The sequence below is a fragment of the Castanea sativa genome, chromosome 5 (genome assembly GCF_040712315.1).
Source record: "Castanea sativa cultivar Marrone di Chiusa Pesio chromosome 5, ASM4071231v1".
In the NCBI taxonomy this organism is placed as follows: Eukaryota; Viridiplantae; Streptophyta; class Magnoliopsida; order Fagales; family Fagaceae; genus Castanea; species Castanea sativa.
Window position 1 is genome coordinate 57,888,111 of NC_134017.1, and position 27,545 is coordinate 57,915,655.

The 27,545-nt window shown below is 35.8% G+C and overlaps 3 protein-coding genes across 3 annotated transcripts; 2 read left to right on the forward strand and 1 right to left on the reverse strand.

Annotated features, from left to right (window-relative positions):
• The first annotated feature begins 2,718 nt into the window (after window positions 1–2,718).
• LOC142637002 (DNA-damage-repair/toleration protein 111) lies at window positions 2,719–11,881 on the forward strand. Its single transcript, XM_075811294.1, has 2 exons — window positions 2,719–3,812; window positions 11,261–11,881. Exons 1-2 carry the CDS (start codon window positions 2,946–2,948, stop codon window positions 11,555–11,557), a joined length of 1,164 nt encoding a protein of 387 aa, XP_075667409.1. The 5' UTR covers window positions 2,719–2,945; the 3' UTR covers window positions 11,558–11,881.
• Window positions 11,882–14,395: 2,514 nt separating this feature from the next.
• On the reverse strand, window positions 14,396–15,334 carry LOC142633676 (uncharacterized). Its single transcript, XM_075807914.1, has 2 exons — window positions 14,981–15,334; window positions 14,396–14,869 (listed from the first exon to the last, which is right to left on the reverse strand). Exons 1-2 carry the CDS (start codon window positions 15,296–15,298, stop codon window positions 14,426–14,428), a joined length of 762 nt encoding a protein of 253 aa, XP_075664029.1. The 5' UTR covers window positions 15,299–15,334; the 3' UTR covers window positions 14,396–14,425.
• An 8,150-nt stretch (window positions 15,335–23,484) lies between these two features.
• LOC142635486 (uncharacterized) lies at window positions 23,485–24,729 on the forward strand. The gene is made up of 3 exons (XM_075809632.1): window positions 23,485–23,814; window positions 24,202–24,402; window positions 24,502–24,729. The coding sequence occupies exons 1-3, from the start codon at window positions 23,485–23,487 to the stop codon at window positions 24,727–24,729; spliced, it is 759 nt and encodes a 252-aa protein (XP_075665747.1).
• Window positions 24,730–27,545: the final 2,816 nt, after the last annotated feature.

Below are 27,545 nucleotides of genomic sequence, written 5' to 3' on the forward strand. Positions count from 1 at the left end.
TTTTCTTTTAATATTGTCGAATAATACTTGCTTGACAAACTAAACATATTTCTTTCATATTTATTTACATATGCTTCATAGCTTAAATTACTTGAACATGAAAAAGCTATTTTTCTCATCACTGCTTATATTATGGTTTTTCCTAGGAAAAAAAAAAACCCACAACAATAACAATCATTGAGTGATCCATTGATATGAGTACTAGACTTGATTACTGGGAATATTGGACTTTTCCCCTTATTTTGTAAAATTTTTTGCACAATGTCCCTATTTTGAAACTATTTAAGTCTATGTCCATGTTTTAGTACTCGATTTTAAAAAAATCGAGTTTTAGGTGGAACTCGACATCAGCAATATCGAGTTCTATGCATAGTTTGTCACTTAATTTTAAAAACAATTTTAAGTGAAACTCGACTTCTCTAAAGTCAAGTTTATTAAAAATTTACATATAACTCGATTTTGAGGATATTAAGTTTTATAGCAATCTCGATTTTGTTAAAATCGAGTTTCAAAAACAGGGACATGAAACTAAATAGTTTCAAAATAAGGACATATTGCTATTATTTTTGTAAATTAAGGGCAAAAGCCCAATTTCCCCCTTGATTACCCCAAAGAATCTGCTCTAGTTACTAACCTATCAAAGTATGACATGTGTCATGGCCATAAAAAGGAGAAAATGGGCATATGCCCCTAATTTTCTAACTATGCAGTAAAATGTCCAAGTTTTGAAACTATTTAGCAAAATGCCACTGTTTTTAAAATTCAATATTAATAAAATCGAGTTATATGTAAAACTTGATACCCTCAAAATCAAGTTATATGTATATTTTTATGTGGTATATTTTTATGTGGAACTCAACATTAACAATGCTGAGTCTTACTTAAATTTTCAAAAAAAAAAAAAAATAGTGGCAAAATATGCATAGAACTCGATATTGCTAATGTTGAGTTCACTTGTAACTCGATTTTTTAAAAATTTAGTTTAAAAAATAGGGATATTTTCTTAAATAGTTTCAAAATAAAGGCATTTTGCTGTATAATTTTCAAAATAGGGACAAATGAGAAAAAGGCTCATACAACTTCTATTATTTTTTTGATTTTTTTTTTTTTAATTTGGTGACTTTTGTTAGAGTGGTAAATATAAGCTTTTGCATCTGTGGGGAGTAGAAGGACCCGAGTGGGCATATGGGCCTTTGGGCTGTAACATGGAGGGCCGACCTGCTCCAGGATTAAACTCTATGAGTTGGCCCATACGCCGAGGGTCCGAGGATACAGCCGAGGGAGAGTTTCACCTCGGACAGATCCAAGAGAATTCAAGATTTCATTATAAAGGTCAAGGCACAACTCTGGAAAGACTAGAGGTTAAAAGGGGGCATCCTGAATCTTCTAGATGCACCAGTATTAAAGAAAATATCAAGAGTAAAGGCTGCCACCTCCGCATTAAAAGCTCTGCACCTACCTCCCTGGCCGCATTAATGGGGAGGTGACCCCTGAACAGTGAGGTGGAAACTTCTAGTCACTGTTCAAAAAGTATCAGAGAAATAAGTATAAAAGGGGGGTAAAGGCCAAAGAAAAAGGGGCGGTAGCTAAGAAAGAAATTAAGAAATTGTAATCTTTAAGGAAGAAAGAGAAATACTAAAGAAGTAGTTCTCGGCTCGAGTCCGAGGAGATCCATTGCAATTATTGTTCGTTATTTACCTGTATTTGTTTATAAAAGCCTGTTATCAAGCTCCCAGTATTTCTAACCTAGGTTTCAAGCCCACACTCTACAAATTTTATTGTTTAAGGCTCATTGGGCCTGAGCCCGTGATTATCTTTGGGTCTAGGTGCAATTGTGCACTTACAACATCAATTTCTTATTTAATTTAATATATATTTTTTCAATTATTTTTTGCAATAAAGTTAGGTACCCTAAAAAGTTCATAACAATTTCGTAGCATGTCTAAATTAGCATACTACATCATATAAGAATTTACCACAATCTATAATTTATAGGTCAATTTGAAAATGTTGTCAAATTATGATTTTTGTTATTAAATATCACAATTTTTATGAAATTATGATATTTTTTCTTTAAAGCTTGTATGGATTTCTACCTAAATTTTAGAAAAAGTTATGTTTTTTACACCCCTTAAATTACTTAAAACTTTATTCCTTTTGTCAATTATATATATATAAAAAAAAAAGAGACTTACACTATATTTACTTAAACTTTGAAAGGAGTTTTTTTCCTATAAACTTTTTTTTTTTCTTTTTAGTCTTGTAATGCATATAGAATAAAACACTTTTCATCCTTAAATTTTATAAATATCAAATTTCATCTTGAAGCTATTTTATTCAGTTAAAATAAAAGTTATTTTGTCTTTTATTGTATTTTTTCTTTAATTTTGTCCTTCAAAGTTGTGCTAAATGAATGCATATACAGTTGAGCTTAAAAAAAATAAAGAAAAAATTTGTTTAGAAATCGCAAGAAAGAACAAAACTTAAATATAAATACAAAAACATAGGCAAGACAAATTTTTTTAAAAAATTGTTGAAAATAGCTTATTTAGTTTTTTTTGTTGAATATTTTTTTTAAAATTGTATTAAATTAAAATATAAAAAAGTAAAAATTTTAAGAAGTTGTAAATAAAAGTGTTATAAATTAAAAAGCCCAGCAGACTTTAATTCCATTGTGAAAAAAATAAAATAAAAAAACCCCTAATTGAAGCCAATCTCATTCTCTCACTCACATAACATCACACGCCCAATTCGATTCAAATCAAGCCTGCTACTTTTTACTGCCGCATAAATCTCTAATAATTCAAAACCCAAAGCTCCCACCTTTTCAATGAAAAATTTCCCAGCTCTTTGTTTCTCTAATTATCATACTACTACTACTTTGACTGTGTAAAAAAAAAAAAAAATCGACTTCGCTAGGGTTTTCCAGAGCCACACGTGTCGAAATGCTAGGTGGGTTGTATGGAGACCTCCCTCCACCCTCTTCGGCCGACGAAGACAAGCCGAGCAACACCACCGTCTGGTCCAGCAGCGCCAAGATGGCTCCGCCGACTCTCCGCAAGTCCTCCTCGGTCTTCGCTCCGCCGCAGACCATTCTCAAATCTCAAACCAAACCCAAAACCCCCAATCCGGCACTGGCGGCGCAGCCGAAGAGCGTGACGTCGTTTTCGGCTTCGGCAATGCCATCGCTGATGCAGGAAGACTCGGCGCAGCCGGCATTGGTTGGGGTGACGTCGTCGGTGATCGAGGAGTACGATCCGGCGAGGCCGAATGACTACGAGGAGTACAGGAGGGAGAGGAAGAAGAGGGCGATGGAGGCGGAGGTGAGGAGGGAGCTCGATCGGCGGCGGCAGGAGGAGGAGGAGAGAGAGAGGAGGGAGAAGGAGGAGAGGGAAAGAGAAAGGGAAAGGGAAAGGGAAAGAGAGAGGGATTACAGCGATTCGCGGCTGAATATATCGGGAGAAGAAGCTTGGAGGAGGCGTGCGGCGATGAGTGGGGCAGTGCCGCGGCGGTCTCCATCGCCGCCAAGCAATGCCGACGGGTTTATGATCGAGAAGTCGGAGACGGTAGGGTTGGGCGTTGGGGCGGGCGGGCAAATGACCGCGGCGCAGAGGATGATGGCGAAGATGGGGTGGAAAGAGGGGCAAGGGCTTGGGAAGCAGGAGCAGGGGATCACTACTCCTTTGATGGCGAAGAAGACGGACCGGCGAGCTGGGGTGATTGTCAATGCCAGTGAGGTGAAGCAGGATAAGAAGGTGAAAGGCGTCAGCTTTAATGGCTCGCCTACTCGGGTTTTGCTGCTTAGAAACATGGTATGCTTATATGCCCAACTTTTTACAAAACTTGATGATGATCAATATGAACTTCAATTATTTCAATTGTTTCCATGTGAATGCACATTTTTAGTGAAGTGTATGTGTGTATTTTTGTGCTTGTTTCTAATGCTGCCATCAAATATAGCCAACTTTCTAAGCAGTACTAAAATTAAATTGATCTGTTCTGGGTTGTTTGTTGTTTCTGATTCAGTTTTTGCTTTAATTTTTTGTAGCTAGAAAATATCAATTCTTTCTGTTCATTTGTTTCGTTTAGTTGTTATTGTTTCTATCTATTGTATAACAGTTACTTACATCAGATAGAAAGTATGGTGCTTTCCAGGATTATGTCTTGATGTATAAGTTGTTGAGTAAATCATCAATTGAGTTTTAGATTTCAAATTTAGTACCTTTTGCACCTGCAGTTGTCAATAAGAATGTTTGTTAACAAGGTAGAGGTTTATTCATAGGGCTAGTCCAATCTTTTATGGTCTGCACAGACCATTTTTTAGCCTAGTTAGGTTGTTGGAAACTAGGGTATTTGTGTAGGGCCTAGTTAAATAATTAGTTTTTTCAAAGCACTGGCTTTAACATATTCATGTAATGATCATGTTCTAAGCTGTGAGTGTGTAGTGCTGATAAAAAGTGTTGGCAAGCTAGCGTTTACAATGGTCTTCAAGATTTGGTTTTGCATAATGTTGGTTAGGCAATATCTAGAACATTCGTTTGTTTATTCAGGATCCGTAGCCTTTATATAAGGCTTAAGTCAGTAGCGGTAGTTCACAAGTGTTGTCATTATACTTTAAGTTCATGAATTAATAGTTGGGCATGCAGCCAGACAAAATGGGTGTGGGATAGTTCTTGTTTGGTTGGGAATTGAGGCATTTCCAGGCTGATCTGGAAATATACAGAGCCGTAGAAGATCTTTCTCCTCCACATGTTAGTGGCACTAGATAGATTTTTATCAGTTGATTATCTTATTGAAAGAAATTGAGTTATTCTTTTGATTAAGTAAGTTGGGTAAAGACTAAGCAGAGTCAAATGGACCATCTTTTTATCCAGTGGTTGTTCTAGGATGAGAACTGGTCTTTCTTTCTTACAGATTTTTTCATATCTTTTGTCATTTCTAGTTAACCAGCTTGTGGGTTATTGGATTCAGAAGGTTTGGCCTCTTAAATCTATTAAAGATATTGTGAATTTCTTAAATTCTTGGTATTTATTTTGTATTTGATGCCTTATTGTTGGTATGTGTGGATGTTCCTTTTGAGTCTGTTTATTCATCCTCATTGTCATTCATCCTTCTTGTTAGTGTAATACATGCCTTATTAGTATTCACCCTTAATTGCTTTCTGTAAATGCAGAAACATTGGCTTTTTTTTTTTTGTGTGCGTGTGTGGGGGGAAGGGAGCTGGATCATTGAAGTTACTTTGTGATAATCAGCTATGAACTTGGTGTTGATGGAAATCAAAAGTAAAGTTAAGTTGTTACTAGAACTGTTACATTAACTTCTAGAGGGTGGACGGCTACCATAATTATGATCAAGCTTAAATGCTGTAAAAGCCTATGACTTGATTAAATTTATTGGTATTACCAACAGTGAAATAAAAAGTGTTATGTAGATGATAAAGAGTTTGAGAAAATACAAAATTAAACTCCACAACATTCAAGAGTTGTGGTCTAGTTTTGATGTTGGACCTTCTTGGCACATTTCATAGACTACTTTAGATATTATTGAGTCTAAGTATTGAGTTTCTTTAGGTTAGAAAGTTGCTGGTTCAGTTTTAATTAAGTTGTTATAATAAGGGCAATTTGGTAGATTCCAAATTTTCTGGAATGGGCTATCCTTGGCTGTAGAAAAAGGTCTTTAATAAGTTGTATAGAGTCCTATTACTTCTAAGAAAGGATGTAGCTATAGCCTATATAGAGGCTTTATTGTAGTCAATAGCATTTGTAGTGAGATTGATTTTAATAAAATTCCAACAGCTTATTTAAGCTTTGAGTGTGTGATTGCCTTGTTCTACCTAAGTGTGATTACTTAAGAAAACCTAGGTGAGATTGCCTAGCGTTTATCTTCCTTTTCTCTCATTCTATTCATTTTTTAATACCAAAGCCATCAAACATATTAAAGATCCAATCTTATATTGACCTATATCCACTTAAACCATTAAACATCAAACCCTTTTCAAGATCTCATCCAGAATCTAATTTAGTGCTGAATTTCTGAAGATCCTCTATCAAAGTGATGGCCTCAACACTTCACTCCTCTTGCACATACAACACTAATCTACAACTGTACTATTTTGATTGCAAAGATTGTCAACTGCAAAATTTTACCCAATGTTACTGTCAAAGTAAAAAGGCAACCTCTCAAGGTACCTTAGCACCCCAAAATGCCCTTCATGGGAATCATATGCATGTAGATCTTTTCATGTCATAACATGGGCAAACTTCAAACTTTTCTTTCTTAGTAAAACGCCAATGTACCTGATCCTCTTTTTGAGTACATGGGAAGTTAGAATACAATTAGATTAAAGAAATTCTCTACATTCTCTAATTTTCAATCCTGAAGGAACTAAGTGAATTTAAGATTACATTGCCAAGTACCTTGATTATCTGTGAGATACATGACTATAGATGCATCCTCTTTTTTTCTTGGTTAAGTACTATTGATGTATTATTATCCACCGCCAATCTAAACTGCTCATGAAAGAGATTGTTGAGGGTGCAATCTTCACACCATGATCAGGCCAAATGTGAACACAAGAGCCATTTCTAATAATAAATTTAATATATTTAGGTTGCTTTTAGGTTTTACTGGTTAAAGGAGACGAAAGGCCTCCTTTAGAAAGGCCTCCTTTAGAAAGGTTCCTTGCATTATTAAAAAATTATACTGATAGAAAAGGCATTCCACCCTCCTCTAACACTATTCATAGACCAACCTGCCGTGTATCTCCATGTTTCACTAATCTAACACATCTCCAAAGGTGCTCCTTCTTAACTCCAAAACTTCATAGCTATTTCCCTGAAATGGCTTTATTAAATGTACTCAATTTATGAATCCCCAAATCTCCCTTCTTCAATGGAGAATATGTCATATTTTTTTTTTTTTGATGAATAATAAAGATATATAGAGTCCGTTTGGATAGAACTTATTTTGCTGAAACTGAAAACTGAAAACTAAAAATACTGTAGCAAAATAATTTTTAAATGTGTGAATAGTACTGTGAGACCCATTTTTAATGAAAAAGTTACTGAAAAGCAAAATTTGTGGGACCCATAAACAGTGCATTTGTGCACTGTTCATGGCTGAAAAGTCCAAACTTGCGGCTGGGTTAAAAAAAAAAAAAAAAAAAAAGCAAAACGCGGACGTAGGAAACTTGGACGCGCTATCCAAACTCCACCATAATGAAGAACACTACCTTATGCAAAAGGAAAAGAAAAATACAAAGGGAAAAGAAAGAGAAAAAAGAAAAAAGAAAGGAAAAGATACTAAATACATAGGAGAGAGCTAAGGAACATAAGGAAAGGATCACTAGAGGTGAGTCTCCAAGCCCTAGACCAGTCAAACAGAGAACCACTGTAGGTGGATCCGCACATGCATATCTACTGTCCAATTCTTTGTCTTGTTTAATGGGTCTCCAGTTGATTTTTTTGGGAGTTCGAGGGGATTGAGACAAGGGGACCCGCTTTCCCCCATGTTGTTTTTGGTTATGATGGAGGTCTTTAGCAAGATGATGAAAAGAGCTGAAGGGGCTGGTTTACTTCGAGGCTTTAGGGCTGATGGTAGACGGGGTGGACGGGTATGTGTCTCGCATCTTTTGTTTGTGGATGACACGATCCTATTTTGCGATGCAGATGAGGAGCAAATTCTACATGTTCGGATGCTTCTTTGTTTTCAGGCAGTGACAGGTTTAAAGGTTAATGTGCTGAAGAGTGAGATGGTTCCCATTGGGGAGGTTCCTAATGTCAATGTCCTGGTTGAGATTTTGGGATGCCGGATCGGGTCTTTGCTAATGACCTATCTTGGTATGCCATTGGGGGCGCCTTTCAAGTCCCCTATTGTTTGGAATCCTATTTTGGAGAAAATTGGGCGTAAGTTGGCTGGTTGGAAGAAGTTGTATTTGTCAAAAGGTGGAAGACTAACGTTGCTTAAAAGCACGTTATCTAGTCTTCTCACTTATTATTTATCCCTTTTTACCATTCCTACGCATGTGACCAATAAAATTGAGAGGATACAAAGGGATTTCTTGTGGGGGGACTCCAAGACTCATTTGGTGGGATGGGGCAAGGTGTGTGCACCTTTGAAAAACGGTGGGTTAGGAGTAAGAAAATTAACTACTTTTCATAAAGCCTTATTAGGGAAGTGGTTATGGCGGTTTGGGATTGAGGAGGCAAGGCTTTGGAGAAGGGTTGTAGCTCTCAAGTTTGGTGAAGATTGGGGGGGATGGACTTCCAAACTAGGTAGAGGGGTTCATGGGAGTGGCTTGTGGAGAAGTATCTGCATGGGTTAGGAGGATTTTAGCAAGAATATTCGCTTTGAGGTAGGGGTGGGAGATAGAGTGAAGCTTTGGACAGATCAATAGTGTGGGGATTCTCCACTTAAATTGACTTTTCCGAGTGTGTATGGGATTGCATCCAATAAAGAGGCATCAGTGACCTTTTCTCTTGAACGATTGGGGGTAGAGGAGCGGAGAAGTTGGGATGTTCATTTTACTCAGAGACCAAATGATTGGGAAATGGGTGGTATGAATGATTTTCTCCGTACCCTGGGCTCAAATCTACCTCCCACTGAGAATGAAGATCGTATGCGATGGAAGTTGACAAAGAATGGGAAGTTTGATGTACGATCGTTTTACAATAAGTTGAGGAGTCCCTTGCCCATTGCTTTTCCTTGGAAAGGTGTGTGGAAGGTTAAGGCTCCGCAGCGTGTTTCCTTCTTTGTGTGGACTACTGTATGGAATAGGATCCTTACAGGTGATAATTTGAGGGGTAGAGGGATGGATTTTGTAGACTGGTGTATCATGTGCCGTAGTAATGGAGAGACGGTGGATCATTTGTTACTACATTGTGGTAAGGCTTTTTGGCTGTGGAGTTTAGTGTTCAGATCTTTTGGATTTTCTTAGGTCTTGCCAAGATCGGTTGCGGATGCTCTATTTGGTTGGTGGAATTGGCCTGGAAAACATTTGTCTAGCATTAGCATTTGGAATTTAGCTCATTTATACTTGATGTGGTGTCTTTGGAGGGAGCGAAATAGGAGGACTATTTTACCATACCAGATTGAATTTAAAGGCATCTCCTGTCCCTCCCACAGAAAATCTCTTTGGAGATTTTCCACCCTATTTACCATATAAATTGACATAGTGTCAAGTTATATGACATACCTAGGAAGGGAAGATAATGTGTTTTTGCTGAGAGTGACCCTTCCCACCTTTTGAAAGATACAACTTTTTTCCCCCAGCAAGCCTTCCCATCAATAATGGCATTCCAAATTGCTCAATTTTTAAGGAAGAACTAAAAAGTAGTTTGAAATTACCTACTTTACGACCCACTACTAAGGCTAACTCAATTTTTTCGCTCTCTACCTTCACCCACTGGCACTAGTTCTCTAATTTATTTCTAAACTTGGAACTGCTTCAAAACAAACGAGGAGGCATCAAAGGTATCCTAGCTGTTCTGGATTTGCATTGGAAAATTTTTTGGTGTCATTAGTAAAGAGCAAGTGTGAAAATTCCATAACTCCTCTATTGCCTCCTCCAACCTTGAACCTCAATAAGAACTCAACACTGAAAAATGCTTTGTAAACAACCATTTTGAACACGATTGGCACATTGGACTGTGTAGAATCACATGAAGTTGAACACAAGGTTGGAAGGTAATTAGAGAATGTCAGGCAAAATGTCAGTACAAAAATATTTTTGCCTTGCTGCAATCCCCTCGAACTTTTAAAGAAACTGTCTGAGTTGCCATAAACTATAATGGAGAACCGAATGGTTGAAATGCAATTCCAAATTAATTTTTTCTGTTTTTCACCAAATCCAAACTTTTCCAATCAGAATTGCAAACAATCCCAATTAACACGTTTGTATGGCTTTTCAATATCTTGCTTACGTAATACCCCAGGGATACCACTCCACATTCTACCGTCCTAGCCATTTGTTTCTTTAACAATAATTATTGAATCAAGAATTTGTCTTCCGGTAATGATCCCGATTACTCTGATTGTTTGTTTTTGAGTTCAACGTATTCCTAGATTACTACTTCAGGAGATAACCCTTTTTGTTGAAAGCTTATTTTCTTATTTGCTGAACATATAAGCTGTTGCCAAACTAAATACATTAATTTTTATCACATTAAAGGAACAGTAAATGATATACATTTAAAATACTGTTATGAGCAAAATGTTACTTTACCTATTTTTAGTATGAAATTCTCTTCCTTGACAATTTAATGCAATGCTACATTCCTAAACATATATGTGGATAGATGAGTAAATGAAAGAGTTGGAAACAGGGTTTTAGGTCATTTTACATTTCTTGTATTTCCATGGGAAGTAGTGTATATTGTTGATGTATTCTAGTGGCAGCATCCATATACTTCCATTACCTAATTGGTTTCTCTTGGAATCAGTTTCAACCTCACACATCTGAACACATTTCCTTGGAACTCCTACACCATACATAATACATGCTATATACACCATGAATCACCAATAATAGTTTAATCATGCTTAGTGCATAAAATTTGGTGTGGATTAAAAAAAAAAAAAACTGTATACTCTTTATTGGTGTTTTGGGAAAGTGGAGATTATTAAAACGCAGCTAGAAACCCTCATCAATTTCTGCTTGTAGCACAAGAATGTTAAATTTATGTTGACAATTATACCTCACTTTCTAAAATTGATTGGCTTCTTCTGATGTCAGTTAACCCATGCTATATGGGCCATGCAGGCTGTCATCTGTCTTCCACCCTCTCGTATTTAAAAATCTTGGCCAGGAGCATTGTAGCGCTCCTGGTGTTTTCAAATGGAGACATCCAGGGCTCGAATCCTCCCTCTCTCAATTATAATATAAAAAAATAAAATAAAATAAAAATCTTGTGCAGGATTTTCCCAGTGCCAGCTGAGATATATTTCCCAAAGACATTCATATTGGCTGTATCTTTTATGTTTTATCTCTTTCCTTTTCTTATTTAATTAAATATTTTTTAAATCACTATTAAAATCTCTCTAATTGGATGGAGTAGCTATAAATCAATATTTAAACAAAAACTCAGTGGTCATCATACTATATTATTGTCTTGAGACATTTGTTTTCTTCATGCTTTTCTATTATATGATGCTCTCCTAAACAAAATGAAGATGGGGATGGCTAATTATTTTGCTTTCCCATTCCCCCTCCTCTTGGTGCCAAAACTTATAAAAAAGAAAACTGTTTGCTTTCTTCTTGAAGGTGGGCCCTGGTGAGGTTGATGATGAGCTTGAAGATGAGGTAGGATCAGAGTGCGCCAAGTATGGAACAGTAACTCGGGTTCTTATCTTTGAGATAACTGAGCCAAATTTTCCAGTGACTGAGGCAGTCAGAATCTTTGTTCAGTTTGAGAGACCAGAGGAAACAACCAAAGCGCTTGTTGACCTAGATGGTCGATACTTTGGAGGTAGGGTGGTCCGAGGCTCATTCTATGATGAGGAGAGGTTTAGCAAGAATGAGCTGGCTCCAATGCCGGGAGAAATCCCGGGCTTTACATAGATTAACGGACTGTTTTTGTTCCAATTCAAACGTCCCTTGTCTAGGGTGGTGTTGAAATAGATAGATCAACTTGGATTTGATTTTCGTTGCTGTGTGAGAGTTGCGTGGTGTTGTAAGTAGCATGCAAATTCAAGGAGCAACTCTCCATCTCTTAACTAGGTCCAGGTGATGTTTGTAACAGAAGCAAACAGTAATTGCATAAGGAATTTGTTGAAATCATATGAACAGACAGCCTTTTATTTTAACAATTGGCCCGCTGATGGTGTATTGTGGTTAAATTGTGTCCTGGAAAAAAAGTATGGCTATTGCAAAGTTATGATTTCGTTGGGGGAAACAAGGTTGGAAATCATCAAGGCTGTCCTTAGATGTGAAAGGAAAATTTACTTTTAATGCTTTATGATAAAATGATTCCTGATAGACTTTTTGTGCATTCGCTACAAATGGTATTGAATTTATTAGTTTTCAGTTTTATCTATTTTGTTGGAATCCTATTAAGAGCTCTCTCTCCTCTGTTAAATGTGAGGAGATTAGTCGTTGGAGTAATATCATTATTTTGGATGGATAACTTATGTAATTCTATTCTTTTTGAGTTTCTAACTTTTAAACTTTTGAGAACAATAGTTACCCAAACACATGGGTCAGTGATGATATTATCAGGTCACCAGTTTAAAATGGCAAACTAGTTGTTCTTTCAGTGTAGCAGCAACACTTCAGATTGAGTACTTCAAGTTAAAGGGAATTTGCATGGTTTGAAGATCACGTTTCATCAGCTCCAGTGGTCAACTAGTGTGTTTCCAGTTTTGTTTTGGAGCCAAACCTCTCTTACCCCTTTGGCTAAAAACTTTGTAAAGCAAATTACATCTTTGTTTTTTGTTTCCAGAAAAAACAAATTACATTAGCACTTAGCAGTGTCTGACAACATTGTACCCAGAAAAATAAACTACTTGTTTTAAAGTCAATTCACTGCATCTGCATGTAGCAGCACAAAGGAAGGAGGATCATGTAAACTCCTTTTTCTTTTGGAGTTCGTTTTGAAATTCCAACACGAATGGTTGTCGTTGTTACTCGGTTAAAACATTTGATCTTCGTGAAAAAAAAAAAACTCTTACTATCTACAGCAACAAAGTTGTTCGTTCTATCTTGAAGCTGTTTCCAAGACAGATCAATTTAATTAAATAAAAAATGAAATTGGGAGCCAGGTCCGACCTCGGTGCAGCTAATTCTGTATGAGAACAAATAACAAATAAATAGAACAGAGAGTAAAAGAATCAAAGAGTATATATATGACTTGGGACATGTAATAGGTACCCCAATAAAAAAATATTACAGGAAAATTATTAGTTTAAATAGATCTATGGTAGACTAAACAAATAAATTCAACATTGTACAATAAAAAGAGTGTAATATTATATATATTTGTTTAGTTTATAATATAAATCTTATATTGGTAGTAAAATATAAACCAATAATTATCTAAATAAATATTTAATATTTTATACTTGTTCAAACAGATATCTCAATATTTTATACTTGTCCAAACAGATATTTCAATATTTTATACTGTTTAACATATATAAATTTTATGGAAGTTTTTGATGATCCAATTAGGTTACAAAATATACTTTTTAAATTTGTTAAATAAAATTTTCTATATAAAGAAAAGATTTGGAATGAGAAATTTACTTAAAAGATAGGAGTTGTCTTATTGGTAAAAAAAAAATAAAGATTGGATAGATCCTATTGGTAAAAAGAAAATTGTTTGAGATTGTTTAGTTATGCTTAAAGAAGAGCAATTACTAGATCATTGAAATCAAGTGAATTGATTTAAGTTGAAGAAATAAAAAATAGAGGTAGATAAAAATAACTTTAATAGATATAATAAGAAAGGACATGACAATGAAGAAAATAACGGTGAGAAAAAATTACATGTGAGGATTTATAACTAATCTCATAGATTTTGGAACTAGTTTTATATATATATTACTTATCAAATAAATATTAATTATCTCTTTAATATTATACTAATGAGAAATTACTTTGCTTAATATCATCTGTCTTGACTCCTGATCTTTTTTCCTCCATGAGTTCTAAAGGTTCATAACACCTAACTTCCAGATGTGTAATCCCTGTCTTACTATTACAATATTTATTAAAAACATATATAACCACTTTGTTTTAAAATTTTCACTACAATCAAGGCACCAATGGTAAGCAAAAAAAAAAAAAATATACATATATATACACACACACAGTTACAAACACATTATCAATGATCCTATTCTCTTTCACTTAGTCATTAATTTGGACATCTTATATTCTCTTTCAATCAATCTTGCATCTCTATAACCATTTTACGATGATCCTTTCTTTTTTTCTTTTTTAATGAAAGGCAAGTAAATAAGAACTATGACTTTCTTGAGTCCGATATGATATATATCTCTCTTTTATAATTTTTTTGATATTAGGTTAACATTTAATATGATTAGTATTTCCTCAACAAAAATAAAAGAAAAAGAAGAAAGATTAGGGCTAACCCCAAAAAAGAAAAATGAAACATTTTTATAAGATACGATCAATTGTTAACACTTATAAATAATGTTTCTAATAACTATTTTTTTCCACCATTAATATGAGCCACAACCCTAAGCCAAAGAGAAAGTGATATAGTAATATTAATTCAAAAACTATTACTAATAACAAACTGGGCTTCTTCTTCATCAATTAAGCAAAAAAATTAAGAAAAACCCACATCCATACCTGTTTTTTTCCTATTCTTCTATTCTTTTCCATTACTATTTTAATTTTTTCCACTTTCAGCCTCCTAGTACCACACAATCAAGAAAAAGTTTCCAACTTTTTAATATCTAATCAAGCTCGACGCAGTGGTGAACCCACCGGCGTGTTCTGGTTGGACGCCATGGCTTCTTGCACGTACAACTGAATTTGCTGCTGCTGCTGAGGATATTGGGGTCCCATTACCAACGGCCCACCAACACAACCACCAGAAGCGGAGGAGGGGTGGTGGTGGAGCCCACCGGGAAGCCCATTATCGTAGATGTAGAGCTCTAGTGGACTATTCTCACCTTCAGGCAGCGAACTACTCGTGGACCCACCAAATCCAATCCTGTTAATGTTGTTGTTCACCATAGACACAGACATAGACATAGACATAGAGTCTCCTATAGGCGACGCAGTGGTTGAAGCACAGTACTCTCCTCCACCACCACCACCACCCCCCATCACAACGGAGCTGCACGGCGTCGTATTGTTGCTCGTTATCCCTGTCCCACACATTGCACAGCAACTCAAACCCTTAAACCAAACAAAACAAACACAGTACGGTCAGTACTAAATTAGCTTCAGTTTGGTTGGTGAGAAAGTAATACTTAAAAAAAGAGAGAAACTTTGTAGCTGCTACCATACATTGGAAGAGGAGGAGGTGGAAGAGCGGAAAGTGGTTCCGTCAGGAAGGACGACCCAGCCAGCCTCACTGGCGAGGTGGCGAAGAAGCTCGTTGATGTCGGCGCGAGGAGAAAGGCAGTAACAGCCGTGTTTCCTCAAGCCCTGAAAGATTTTGGTGGTGATAGCCCTTCTGTTCCTCTCTCTCATCTTCGTCTTCTCCTTCTCGCTTTCTGTTCTCCCCACACTACTACCACCATTTGATCTCTTCATAGTCTTTCCCTGATGGGTCGCACTAGTTTCTCCTTCCTCCACTGCATTTCCCATTGCTGCTTCCTTCATCTTCTACTCTCTCTCTCTCTCTCAGTCTCAGTCTCTGTTGCTTTGTTTCTGTTTTTCTTTTACTTTTGTAGTAGTGGTGGCAGTGACGGTTTTGGCTTTGGGTTCGAGATCGGACGGGTGTGGGAGTGACACGTTTACGGTTGTGATGTGTTGAGAGAGGAAGGAGATTCTCTATTTGATTTTGTAGTGTACTGATGATATGTACTGTTTCTCTTCTCTTCGTTTTGCATGAGATGGGGAAGGTGGAGGAGTCACAAACGCGTGTTCTGGTTTTGAGAGAGAGCTAAGGATAGGTACGCGCTGAGATTAGCGCGTGAGGGAGATTGGGATTGATTGATAGTGTCTGGAAGTGGTAACTGGGAACTTGGAAAGAGAGAGAGGAAGACGGGTGGGCTTGGCGGCTGAAGTGACAGACTTACTCATTGCTCAAGATCAGCATATTATAGAGTGCCTTTACTTTCTCTGACAAAATTAGTTACTCTGTTTGTTTTTACTCAGTTTAATTTGGTCCCTTCGAAACTAAATCAACGATTAGTCTGCTTTAATTATGTTTTCCTTTCCAAAAAAAATAATCTTTTAATTAAAATGTGTTAGTTAATTTATCACAATTGGCATCTGTTTGTTATGATTTAAGTGAAAGGGAGATATGATTATGAAATTTATTTTTCTTTTTTGGTTGATAATTTGATAATTGAGACTTGAGGATGAGAGAGGGGAGTTTGAATTTTGTATACCTTTATTAAAAACGTCAAATAGTTTCTCATGAGTTACAAAGCCTTCGGGATTATAAAATTGAATTAATTTTGTATCAATTAATTAGTTCATATATTTTAGTAATAATTAATTTGGTAAAATGTAAAAATGACCTTCTAATTTTTTTCAAATTTCATTTCAATCCTCTAATTTTGTTTTTGTTCATTTTAGTTCTCTAACTTTCAAGTTTATTCAATTAAGGCTTTTCCATCAACTTTTGTTTTATCTTATGGTTAATTTTTCAATTTTATAAATTTTTCTTCAAATTTTTTAAATTAAAAAAATTCAATTAATGATTGAAAAATATTTTCTAGATTTTTTTTTTCAAAAAATTTTAACAAAAGTTAACGGAAATGCCTTAATTGAATAAATCTAAAACTTAGAGGACTAAAATGAACGAAAGTAAAGTTAGAGGACTGAAATGAAATCTGAAGAAAATTAAAAGGTCAGTTTTGTATTTTTGCCTAATTAATTAATTACATAATTTTTCATTAGTGTTTTAGCTCAATCAGCTCAAGAGAAAGTCTATGTACATGTACAGTAAATTATCATAATAACTTTATTTTAAATTGCAATGATTCTATTTATTTTTAGTTTATTTAAAGTTATGGTAGGTTGACACTTTTAATATATTGTGAAAATATTATGAGATTTTGTCGTGACCGATAAAAGAACTCTTTAACCCAAACATCCTAAGGCCCAAGATTTCATGTGAGAATTTGAGATATCAAATAGGGTTGATGAGAAAATTATTAGATATACTGAGTATACTATGTGTGAAGAGAAATGAGAGGCAACAAGTAAAACTAGTCACATATAATGCAACATTAATGAAATATATAAAAATTGTATCAACTAGCATGTAACTGTACTATGTGTGACTACAATTCTACATACACTAAGATTTGAACATCCTTTACTATAAAAATAAAAAAAATAAAATAAAAATTCTAGATCATATGTTTAGCTATAGTATTTTAATATTTTTAGGTTGTATTTTTTATTTTAAATCCCTTTATATTGTAGCTTATATTTAACTTAAACACTGATAATTTCATTAATTTTTTCTTATTTTGAATATTCTATCATATAGTTTCAAGGAGTTGTTTTGATCCTAATCAACATGTATATACTTACAATTTGGTCAATAATTTATCATTTTTTAAGGTACTAAAACGAAACTAATCAGTTGCCACATGTTGCTTCTAGCATATTACATAGTTCATAAAATGCCACATATTATCCCAAGATCAATCTTAAGGTGATTTAGATAATATGTATTTATGCAAAAAGAAAGATTAAATTAGGTGTATAATTAGTTTTTTTTTTTTTTTAATATGGTTCATTTAATGTTGGACTCTACGTTTTTTTTCAATGAATAATTAACTTGGCACCAAAAAAATAAAAAATAAATAAATTGGACAAGTGGTGCAAAATTAAACCTCAATTGAAATACAATTTAGCACTAATTGTATTTTCTCTCAATTTTGGTTATATATATATATATATATATATATATATATATATATATATATATATAAATATGGTCCGGTATCATAGGTTGAGAAAAACACAATCTTAATTAAGTTCTTTACACAAGAGCACATTAATGATTTTTTTTTTTTATAAGAACAATTCAATTGTCACCCAAGAAAAACCTATGGATTGGGTTGGATTGGTCAACCACGCATTGTATATCTTAGGTTTTTTTCCCCTAAATAAATTAATGAAAAAAGAAGAAGTGAATGGTATCTAAAAAATATGCTTTTAAACCTTTTTTTTAATCTAAAAATTATTTACGATGCCGTTAACTGCAGCATTTTGTCCTTTTTTTTGCAACTTTATTGCAACTTCATGTAATATTTTTGCAACTTTTCAGTCGTGGGACCAGCTTCACAAAGAAAAAAAAAATATCAAAATAAATTGTGAGATTAATTTTATGTCTTTTTATTTATTTATTTAATTTTTTTATTAAATGGACCCACGTTAGTATAACTTTAACAATCACCAATTTGTTCACATTTGCCTATTTTAGAGAATCAGCATTGAAAATGGTAAATGGGAAATGAAAGGAATATTTTGCCATTAGAGTCAAAAACACCCAGCAATGAAAATTGTAAACTATCAAAATTGTAAAAAAATTTACAATTGAGCTACAGTAGCATCTTATTAATAAGATGCTACTGTAGCTCAATTGTATTTTTAAAAATTAGTATTTAATTGTCTCTCTCCTCTCTTCCTCATTTTTCCGTTCATTTCTCTATCTTCCTTCTCTCTCTCTCTCTCTCTCTCTCTCTCTCTCTCTCTCTCTCTCTCTCTCTCTCTCTCATTCTGCTCTCCTCTCTTCAGACTCAACCCAGCCACCACACCATGGCCTGACCCACTGTCACCAGCCATGGCAAGCCACATCCACTCATTATTTCTTCTCTCTCTCGTTGCAGATCAGTGTGGTGGCGTGGAGATCGGCGTTTGGGGTTTGGCGCGGAGATCGGCATTTGGGTGTGGTGTGGAGATCGGCGTTGGGTTGTGGGTTTGCCGTGAGTTTTGTTTGGGTTTGCCGTGGGTTGCATGGGTTCGGATCGGCGTGGGTTTTTCTTGGTGGTTGTCGGCGTGGGTTTTGGTGGTTGGAATGGTAGTGGGTACTGTGATTGGGTAGTGGTGGCTAGCTGATGCCGTGGTGGTTTTGCGTGGTGGTGGCTGGGTTTTTTCGCTGGGTAGGCCACGATTTCTTGGATTTCTTTGGAGATTGGTGGAGTTGTGGCAATTGGGTTGACAGTGGAAGTGGGTTTGGTGTGGTGTGGTGATCGGCGATGGGCATGGTGATCGGCGTTGGGTGTGGGATGTGGAGATCGCCGTTGGGCATGGAGATTATGGGATGTGGAGATCGGTGTTTTTGCTGGGTTTTTGTTCGTCATGGAGATCGGTGTTGGTTATTGTTGGTTATTTGTGGGTTTTTGTTTTGGCGGTGTGAGATTTTGTTGGTTATTGTTGGAGATCGGTGTGAGATTTTGCTCGGTTTTTGTTGGTTATTTGTGGGTTTTGTTTTGGCGGTGGTGGGTGATGGGCAGTGAAGCAAGTGGAGGTGGAGGTGCTCATGGTTTCAGTGGAAGAGAGACAGAGGAAGAGAGTTAAGAATCAGAGAGAGGAGAGAGATGGGAGAGAATGAAATATATTAATTTATTGGGTAGATATATTATTTTAAAGAGTAGAGTAGAAGAATAAAAGTTTTGATGTTGGGTATGTTGAAAAATGGTATGGTATAAATAATAAAGTAGCTTTTTGATGGTAAAATAGGATAGAATTATGAGAAATGAATGCTGATGCTCTTATATACATGATTGTATTAGGCACAATGTGACGTGACACATCACAATGTTATGAATCTCATTCGGAATCTCAACCTGGAGGAGATACAAAGTAAAATGGGAGAAAAAAGAAGCTTAAATCTTAATTGGTGTGAATTGTGAATTTGGAATGTATTGACATACCCAATTTTGAAAATGGGTATGGGTTCCTAGTTTTAAAGGTAGCAATCATTCTTCTGACAAAAAAAAAAAAAAATTTAATTTTGGACTGGTTTGGAATAGAAAGATGAGAAAGTAAAAGTAACTGTGGTTACAATTTTGAACCGGACAATGATGGCTACAACAAAGGCATGTCTGTGGGAGTAATTCTTAGGAACTCCCAGAGCACGGAGAATGGTGCTCTTTCCTCTCATATTCATGGTGGAGTCTGTTCATTAAATTTATGATGGGGTCTACCATGAATGTGAGAGGAGTAAGCACGATTTCACTATACTCCGAGACTACTTAAAATTTTTTTCCGTTCGTGGAGTTATTTAAGAATAGGTGAATGTGGAAGCTAGGTACAAATAATAAGGGGTTTCAGAGAGAGATTTGGGGATCTTTCTAGTTAGGGACTGACTGGTTAAGCATAATAGAAACTGTGTGTCCCTCCTGTGTAATCGTCCCAAGGAATAGAGAGGTTGAGCTACTACTTTCCAATGCTATTAGTGTGATTTATTTATTTATTTATTTTTGATAGGATAGTGTGATTTATTAAAACCACGCACTTCTGAACTTTAGGTTGCGTTTGGTTCGACAGAAAATAACTTTCAGAAAATGTTTTACGCGTTTGCGTGTGTTTGGCAACAACTGAAATCTTGGTCAAACAGAAAAATCACTAACATTGACCGTAAAATACTCCCTCCCCACCCGTAAAACATTTTCCATTTCTATTTTACCTTCAATTGGTTTCAGTCTCTCATTTCCCCTCTCACGCACTCTCGGCTTCTCGCATTCTTCCTCACTCCAGTCGAGCTCCACTCTCTGCCTCACGCCAGTCCGAGCTCAACCATCTCCCTCACGCCAGTCTGAGCTCCACCCACCGTCCGTCGAGCGCTGCCACTCTCCCACGGTGAGTTTCCTCCACTGTTTCTCTTCCTTTCACAGTTCGACTGAGCCTCTACAACAGCCGATCCACACACCAAACGACCCATACACCTCCGATCCACACACCTCCAATCCCCACACCTACGGCCCACACACCTCCAACCCACTCGACAAAACCTCACCCACACACCTCCGGCTCACACACCTCCGATCCCCACACCTACGACCCACACACCTCCGGCCCACTCGACAAAACCTCACCCACACACCTCCGACTCATTCTACACAGCCCGATCCACCCACCTCCGACCCACACACCTCCGACCCACTCTACACAACCTAATCCACCCACCTTCGACCCACTCTACAAAACCTCCGACCCACACACCTTCGATCCACTTCACAAAGCCTGATCCACCCACCTCTGACCCACTCCACAAAGCCCGATCCACCCACCTCCGACCCACACACCTCCGACCCATTCTACAAAACCCAATCCACCTACCTCCAACCCAAACACCTCTGACCCACCCTCTACAAAACCCGATCCAAACCTTCGACCCACCCTCTACAAATGCTACTCTCAGGGTTGAACCAATATATATATATATATATATATATATATATATATATATATATATATATATATATATTAAATTATTTAATTAAATACATATTTAATTATTTATTTACTTTTTTTAATTATCTAGTTATTTATTTAATTATTGATTTCATAAATTAAATTTTGATGCTCTTACAATTATACAGAAATAGAAATGCAATGTGATTTGTTGGTGTTAAAGCTCTTGATGTTTTTGTTGATGGTTATTCTACTGTTTAGACAGAAAATGTTTAGACACTTAAAATAGGGGTATGGTTAATATAGTAGATTATTATTTAAAGGGGAATTAAACATTTTATGGCTTCTCATAATGGTTTTGATCTCACTTGTCCAAAAAATAAAAAAAAATAAAAAAACTATAAAATGTGCATAAATGTTTGGGAGTTGGCTGGTTTGTATACAATAAAATATTGATTGTGATGGTATTATGTTGTGTACCTTGTTGATGGCTATGGTGATATAGAAATATATGTGCATAAATTTTGGTACTCGTTATGACTGTGATTTGTGAGCTGGCTGATCAATGCATATGGCACCTTGTGAATACTATGGACAGCCTGCCACAGTAGTTGTGTTTTTTTCCTTGATCTTGAACTGGGCTTGTTATAACATTTATCTGAATTTGGATTGTTTAACAAACTTTGAGCATGGCTGTATATACTGATTGTGTTAGAGATCATGGGTGTTGTGTTGGTTGATAGGGTGTGCCCTGTTGTTTTACTGTTGTGGCTGTTTTTATATACTTTGTACTTAATATCATGCTTGTTTGCATACCTCTTAGACCGCAATGTTTGTGATGTTTAAGATGAAGAAAAAAACCAAAGCAGCAGTTCTTGCCTCAGTTGCATCTGTCCTCCTTGTGGGGGTTGCGTTGGTAAGGAAATTGCGACGTAGACGACTACCTAGGGCGCTTTATGTTAATCATGCAGCCGAAAGAGAGCATTACATAAATAGTATTCTGCATGGAAGTGAGAGACTTTGTGTTAGTCAAATTAGGATGAAGCCTATAACTTTCCACCACTTATGTTACATCCTCATTGAGGGGGAGCACATACGTCCTACTACGCACATGTCCGTTACGGAGCAAGTGCTACTTTTTTTACACATTATTGGTCATAATGTGAGGTTTCGTGTAATTGGTAGTCGGTTCCATAGATCGACTGAACCGTCCATAGATACTTCAACGTTGTCCTTAGGGGGTCCTGAAATTATATAAAGCTCTAATAAGACTGCCTAGCGAAGATACACCCCCAGAGATAAGGGATAGCAGAAGGTTCTACCCCTATTTTAAGGTAAATATTGCGACTTGTGTATATGTGTAAATTGTGAAGGTTTATGTAATTCTAAATCATTATGTTTGTCAAAAAATAGGATTGTGTTGGAGCGATAGATGGTACGCATGTTCGTGCATCTGTGCCACCTGAGATACAAGGAAGGTTTCGTGGTCGCAAAGGTGGAATCACACAAAATGTGTTAGCTGCCATTAGTTTTGACTTGAAGTTCACTTATGTATTGGCTGGATGGGAAGGCAGTGTACATGATTCACGTGTGTTAAATGATGCATTTGCTAGGCCAAGGGGATTTTCAATTCCCTCAGGTATTATAGGATTACTTCACCTTTTGAGTTTATTAGTTTAATAAATTTTGTGAATTTTTCTAAGCATAGTAGTGATTTGGTTTTATTTTTGAACATATGTAGGTAAGTATTATCTTGGTGATGCTGGGTATGGTAATAAAAATGGAATTTTGTCACCCTATCAGAGTGTGCGATATCACTTGAAAGAGTTTAGTGATCGTCCTCCTGAGAATGAACAAGAATTGTTCAACCTCCGACACTCTTCCTTGAGAACTACCATTGAGCGAGGGTTTGGAGTGTTGAAGAAACGTTTTCGAGTGTTGGATGCATAACCATTTTGGTCTTTTGAAACCCAAGTGAAAGTAGTATTAGCATGTTGTGTGATTCATATTCACATTATGGGGGTTGATCCTGCTAACTATATTATGGAAGCTGCAATGAACCAAGTAGAGGGTAGTGGCTCCCAACAAGAAACACAGTCACGTCGGAAGTTCGTTGAAGACAGTAGAGTGTGAAATGCTAAGAAAGATGAGATATGCAAAGCTATGTGGTCTGATTATACTAGGAGTGGAGAGTAGAACTTTATTTAGATTTATATGATTGTCATATGTACTATATTCTTGTTTTCTATATGCTCAATCTATTTACTGTAAACTTTTGGTGGTGTACGGATCATTATTTTCAACAATACATTGTTATTTCCAGTAGTTGTTTCGTTCTGTTGTGCACATCTATAATCGTGGTTGTATGTATGTTTGATTTGTTGTTCATATGCACAGTAATTCGTGAATTCTACTTGGATTGTTTAAATGCTAGTCTCATTATACAATTATCATATGTAATAATGTCGAAAGGGAAAGAAAAGGTGGGTAGTAATCAATTCCGATGGTTGCCGCCAATGCACACAATGATGCTAACTGTACTTGCCGAAGAGGCCACGAAGGGCAACAAGCCCTCAAACACTTTTAAGCCCGGTTCCTTCGCTACTGTTGCCAAGGCGATAACTGAACAGTTTGGGGTCGAGTGCCACCCCTCGTATGTTGAGAATCAGATGCGTACTTTGAGGACAATGTGGACTACCATTCAAACTCTTCAAAAGAAGAGTGGGTTCGGTTGGGATGATAGCTTAAAAATGATCACGTGCGATGCGAAGACGTACCAAGAGGAAGTTATGGTATGACTTTCAACTATATTTTCTTAATATAGATGATAATATATTTTTTTGGCTTTTATAATCTATTAATTGAGAACAAGACAAGGCTGACTTAGTACCCTCTTTATATAAAAATTATAGCGTCATTCTTTTTAGGATTCCATTGCTTCTCAAATGTAACTCAATGTGTGAGGATCTATTGTAAAATCTAGTGTTAGCATTTGTGCATTGTATTTTCTATTGTTCTTATCCCATAAATCATGGATTATGTCTCTTGTGGTAATAACAGTTTTTTTTTTGTTTATCATTCACATAAATCATCTAATGACATCTATATTGAATTGAATATTGAATTTATGAGTGAAGTGATCATTGCATTGTTATTGTATGTTCCTTTCTCCCTTATAGGCGCATCGTAAGCATGCTGATTTTTTGAACAAGAAGATAGAGATGTATGATGAGTTGGCCATTGTAGTAGGTAAGGATTTGGCCATAGGAAGCTTTGCTAAGTCATATGTTGATATTGACACAGAGCATGAAAATGAAGAGAGCACTGAGATGGTGGCTGATAATGGGGAGGAGGGTGTGGTGGATAAGGGGAAGAATGTGGTAGAATCATCCACCACTGGGTCCACACTTTCGAAGTCCTGCAAAAGAGGTCGTGCACCTCCCTCTGATGATAGTGCTTTGACTGATTTGTCTGATTAGCTTAAGGAAATTACTGTGGCCTTGAAAGAAATCAATCGGGGGCCTGTTGATTTTAATAGTCTTTACTCTGAGGTGATGGCTATGGCGGCGGATGGGTATAGTGAAGATATGCTCGCAACTGCCTTTGACCATTTGTGTGAAAATAAGAAGGTAGCTAGGGGATTTCTGGCCAAGAATGCTAAGCTGAGGAAACTTTGGATGAATAGTTATTTGTTCACTCGACTTTGACTTGTCTGTTTAGTGCTGATTGTGATGGTAGTAGCTTTAGGGATTATGTGTGATGTAGTACTAGTATGATCCTAACATTGTATTATATATGTGACAATTGTATTATCGGTAAGCAGCCTATGTATGTATTTGTAACCTGTAGGATGTGAACTCTTTTGTATTATTGGGACAATACAATTGCCCAAGTTATGTATGGTGACTTTAAGCATGTAGGGCACATGTGTATTGTTCAGATACCACGTGTAGGTATTAATTTTGCACACCATGGACTTGTAATGGTAATGGTAAAAGTACATTATGTGCGTTTTGATATAAATATTATGGGTATATTCGGATGCTCTTTATTGATGTTGAAGTCGATGATTATTTTTGTGATGCTTTTTGCAAATGTTGAAGTGGATGATTATTTTTGTGCTATTACAGGTTCATCTAGGCAATGCAGGTTTTTATTTGTAAATGTATTTCATATTTTCCGTAAAATGTGTGAACAAACCAAACATGGGAAAATGAATACAGTAAAACGAATTTCGAGACAGCCAAACAGTGGAATTTGTTTTCTGCCTTATTTTCCATGGTGCAACCAAACAGCTTGAGTACATTTTCTTTACGGGAAAATATTTTCCCTTGAAATGATTTTCCATCCGGAATTGATTTACCGTCGAAACAAACGTAGCCTTAGTGGAAAATGGCCATCACTTGTTTATAACACATTTTTTTTTTTTTTTGAGGATTTATAACACACATTAATACCATTCTCCTTGCAACTCCTTATGACATTCCGAGAATTAAAAATGATAGTTTTTTTTTTTTTCCTTTTTATGTTCATATGGAATTCACTTATTAAATTTATAGTAAGTTTTACCACGAATATAAAAGAAGAAAGAATCATTTCTATGTAATCTAGGAGGAATTGAGATCTGGTGCAATTAACCTCTCTCCTTCTTACAACAATTTTTTACTATTCTTACTTTTTTAATTTTTCTTTAATTTAATAGTAGAGTTTAGATTTGTTTTTTACAACTTTAAATCTTAGCCATCCATAGCAATTGCATCAGGTATAATATTTACCTTAGGTATTGCATATGATTTCAATCCGACCTTCTGAGAAGAAAATTTATTCAATCTTCCTAGAGCAATGCTCCCCCTCTCGCATGAGGGATGGGACTCATGTGTACAGTGTAAGACCCACTCCTCATGTGAGACAGTGGCGGCTCTAAAATTTTTTTCTAAGATGGTCCTTTAGAAACTTAAATTAAACAATTTAATAAAAAGAGAACTTTATATATTGATAACAATTTTTTTATATATAATATTTTGGGTAGGAGATGAATCTTGGGTACATGATTTTCGTATCAAATATTTGTCCATAATATTAGCAAAAAAATAAACAATAAACTATAAATTCAATTGAAATATTATTTCTTGATATAATAAAAATATTAATTATTATTATGTCCATAGCATGACTCTATTAACAATTTTACCCAACATAAATTTTTGTTGTTTAGTTGTTTCATTATTTTTCTTTATTGACCACTAACAGTCTAGCACACACCCCATTATCACAAGGTAAAGTCTAAACTAGTATATACAATACCTCATCCCACTGCCTTACAATTGCATAGTTTAATTTTTTTTTCTTTTATAATTATTTGTTTACTTACTTTACTACCACTAGTCAGCTAGTCCATTACCCCAATTGCGCAAAGCATACTCAAAGCTCCCGTTTTGGCTTGTCCATTAGAACAAAATATTTTAGTACTAGTCTATTTCGATGTACTATTATGAAGTTACTATTATTATAAATATGTGTGTATAATATTGACTCATATAAATTATTAAGAGTCTTAAAATTATAAGTTCAATTTCAATTAGTATGTCAATCTTTAAGCCCAAAAAACAAATTAACAATCAATTTTTTGAAATATAATAAGATTAAATTGTATTTTATAATGAAAGAAAGAAAGGAAAAAAAGAAGAAGGCATAAGCTGAATTAAAAAAAGAAGAAGATGATAACGTGAAGGTTGACAAAACTAAAAATAATATTACATAAAACTAGGCAATAAAGTTGAAGTGAGCGGACAAATGAAGAGGAAATGTAGAAGAAGAAGAAGGAGGAGGAGGAGAAGGAAGAGGAGGAGGCGACAGCTGTGATGGGCTGCATTTCTTCAGGTGACCGGCCGGGGATGCGACTGGATGGGTTGATTTAATTAGGCCATTCTTGAGGTTGAAGCGATGAAGGATGGGTCAGTGGGTCTGGGATCAGCGGTGGTTGGGACAGTGGGACAGAGACAGTGGCTCTGCCGTCTGGTAATGAAAAGGGCTAGAGCGGACTGCCGAGAGGTTGAACTTATTTCACCTTTAGGTTACGATTTTTTTATTCAAAATTTGATTGGGTATTTGGTTTATAGCAATTTAATTTTTATTTTCAGATTTTAGTTCTATAATTTTTTTTTGATTGGGTTGGGACAATAGGATAGAGACCATGGGTCTTCTTTAATTTTCATATTTTGGTTCTATAAATTTGTTTGAAAGACCACAACTTTATAACACCAAATTATGGACCAATATTTAATTTTTTTGGGCTTAAAATTTTTTTAGAGTGGTCACAACTCTTTTTTAAAGGGTGGGCAAATATAAAAATTTTAAATTATTATATATAATTTTTTTTTCCAGGTCAGAGCGGTCCTGTGATTACCCTCACCTGAACGTGGCACCACCTTTGATGTGAGATGAAAAAACATTGCTCCGAGAATATGCAATAACTTCTCCTCTGAGAGTATTTAAGAAATTTCCCCCTTCTTCATCACTCTTT

Bases quoted from the DNA above. Each gene is read 5' to 3' on its own strand.
- LOC142637002 (XM_075811294.1), top strand. From the start codon at position 2,946: ATGCTAGGTGGGTTGTATGGAGACCTCCCTCCACCCTCTTCGGCCGAC. The intron at 3,813-11,260 runs GTATGCTTATAT...TTCTTCTTGAAG, and splicing joins TTTTGCTGCTTAGAAACATG to GTGGGCCCTGGTGAGGTTGA.
- LOC142633676 (XM_075807914.1), bottom strand. From the start codon at position 15,298: ATGAAGGAAGCAGCAATGGGAAATGCAGTGGAGGAAGGAGAAACTAGT. The intron at 14,870-14,980 runs GTATGGTAGCAG...GTTTGGTTTAAG, and splicing joins CCACCTCCTCCTCTTCCAAT to GGTTTGAGTTGCTGTGCAAT.
- LOC142635486 (XM_075809632.1), top strand. From the start codon at position 23,485: ATGTCGAAAGGGAAAGAAAAGGTGGGTAGTAATCAATTCCGATGGTTG. The intron at 23,815-24,201 runs GTATGACTTTCA...TCTCCCTTATAG, and splicing joins CGTACCAAGAGGAAGTTATG to GCGCATCGTAAGCATGCTGA. The intron at 24,403-24,501 runs GTAGAATCATCC...TTGTCTGATTAG, and splicing joins TGGATAAGGGGAAGAATGTG to CTTAAGGAAATTACTGTGGC.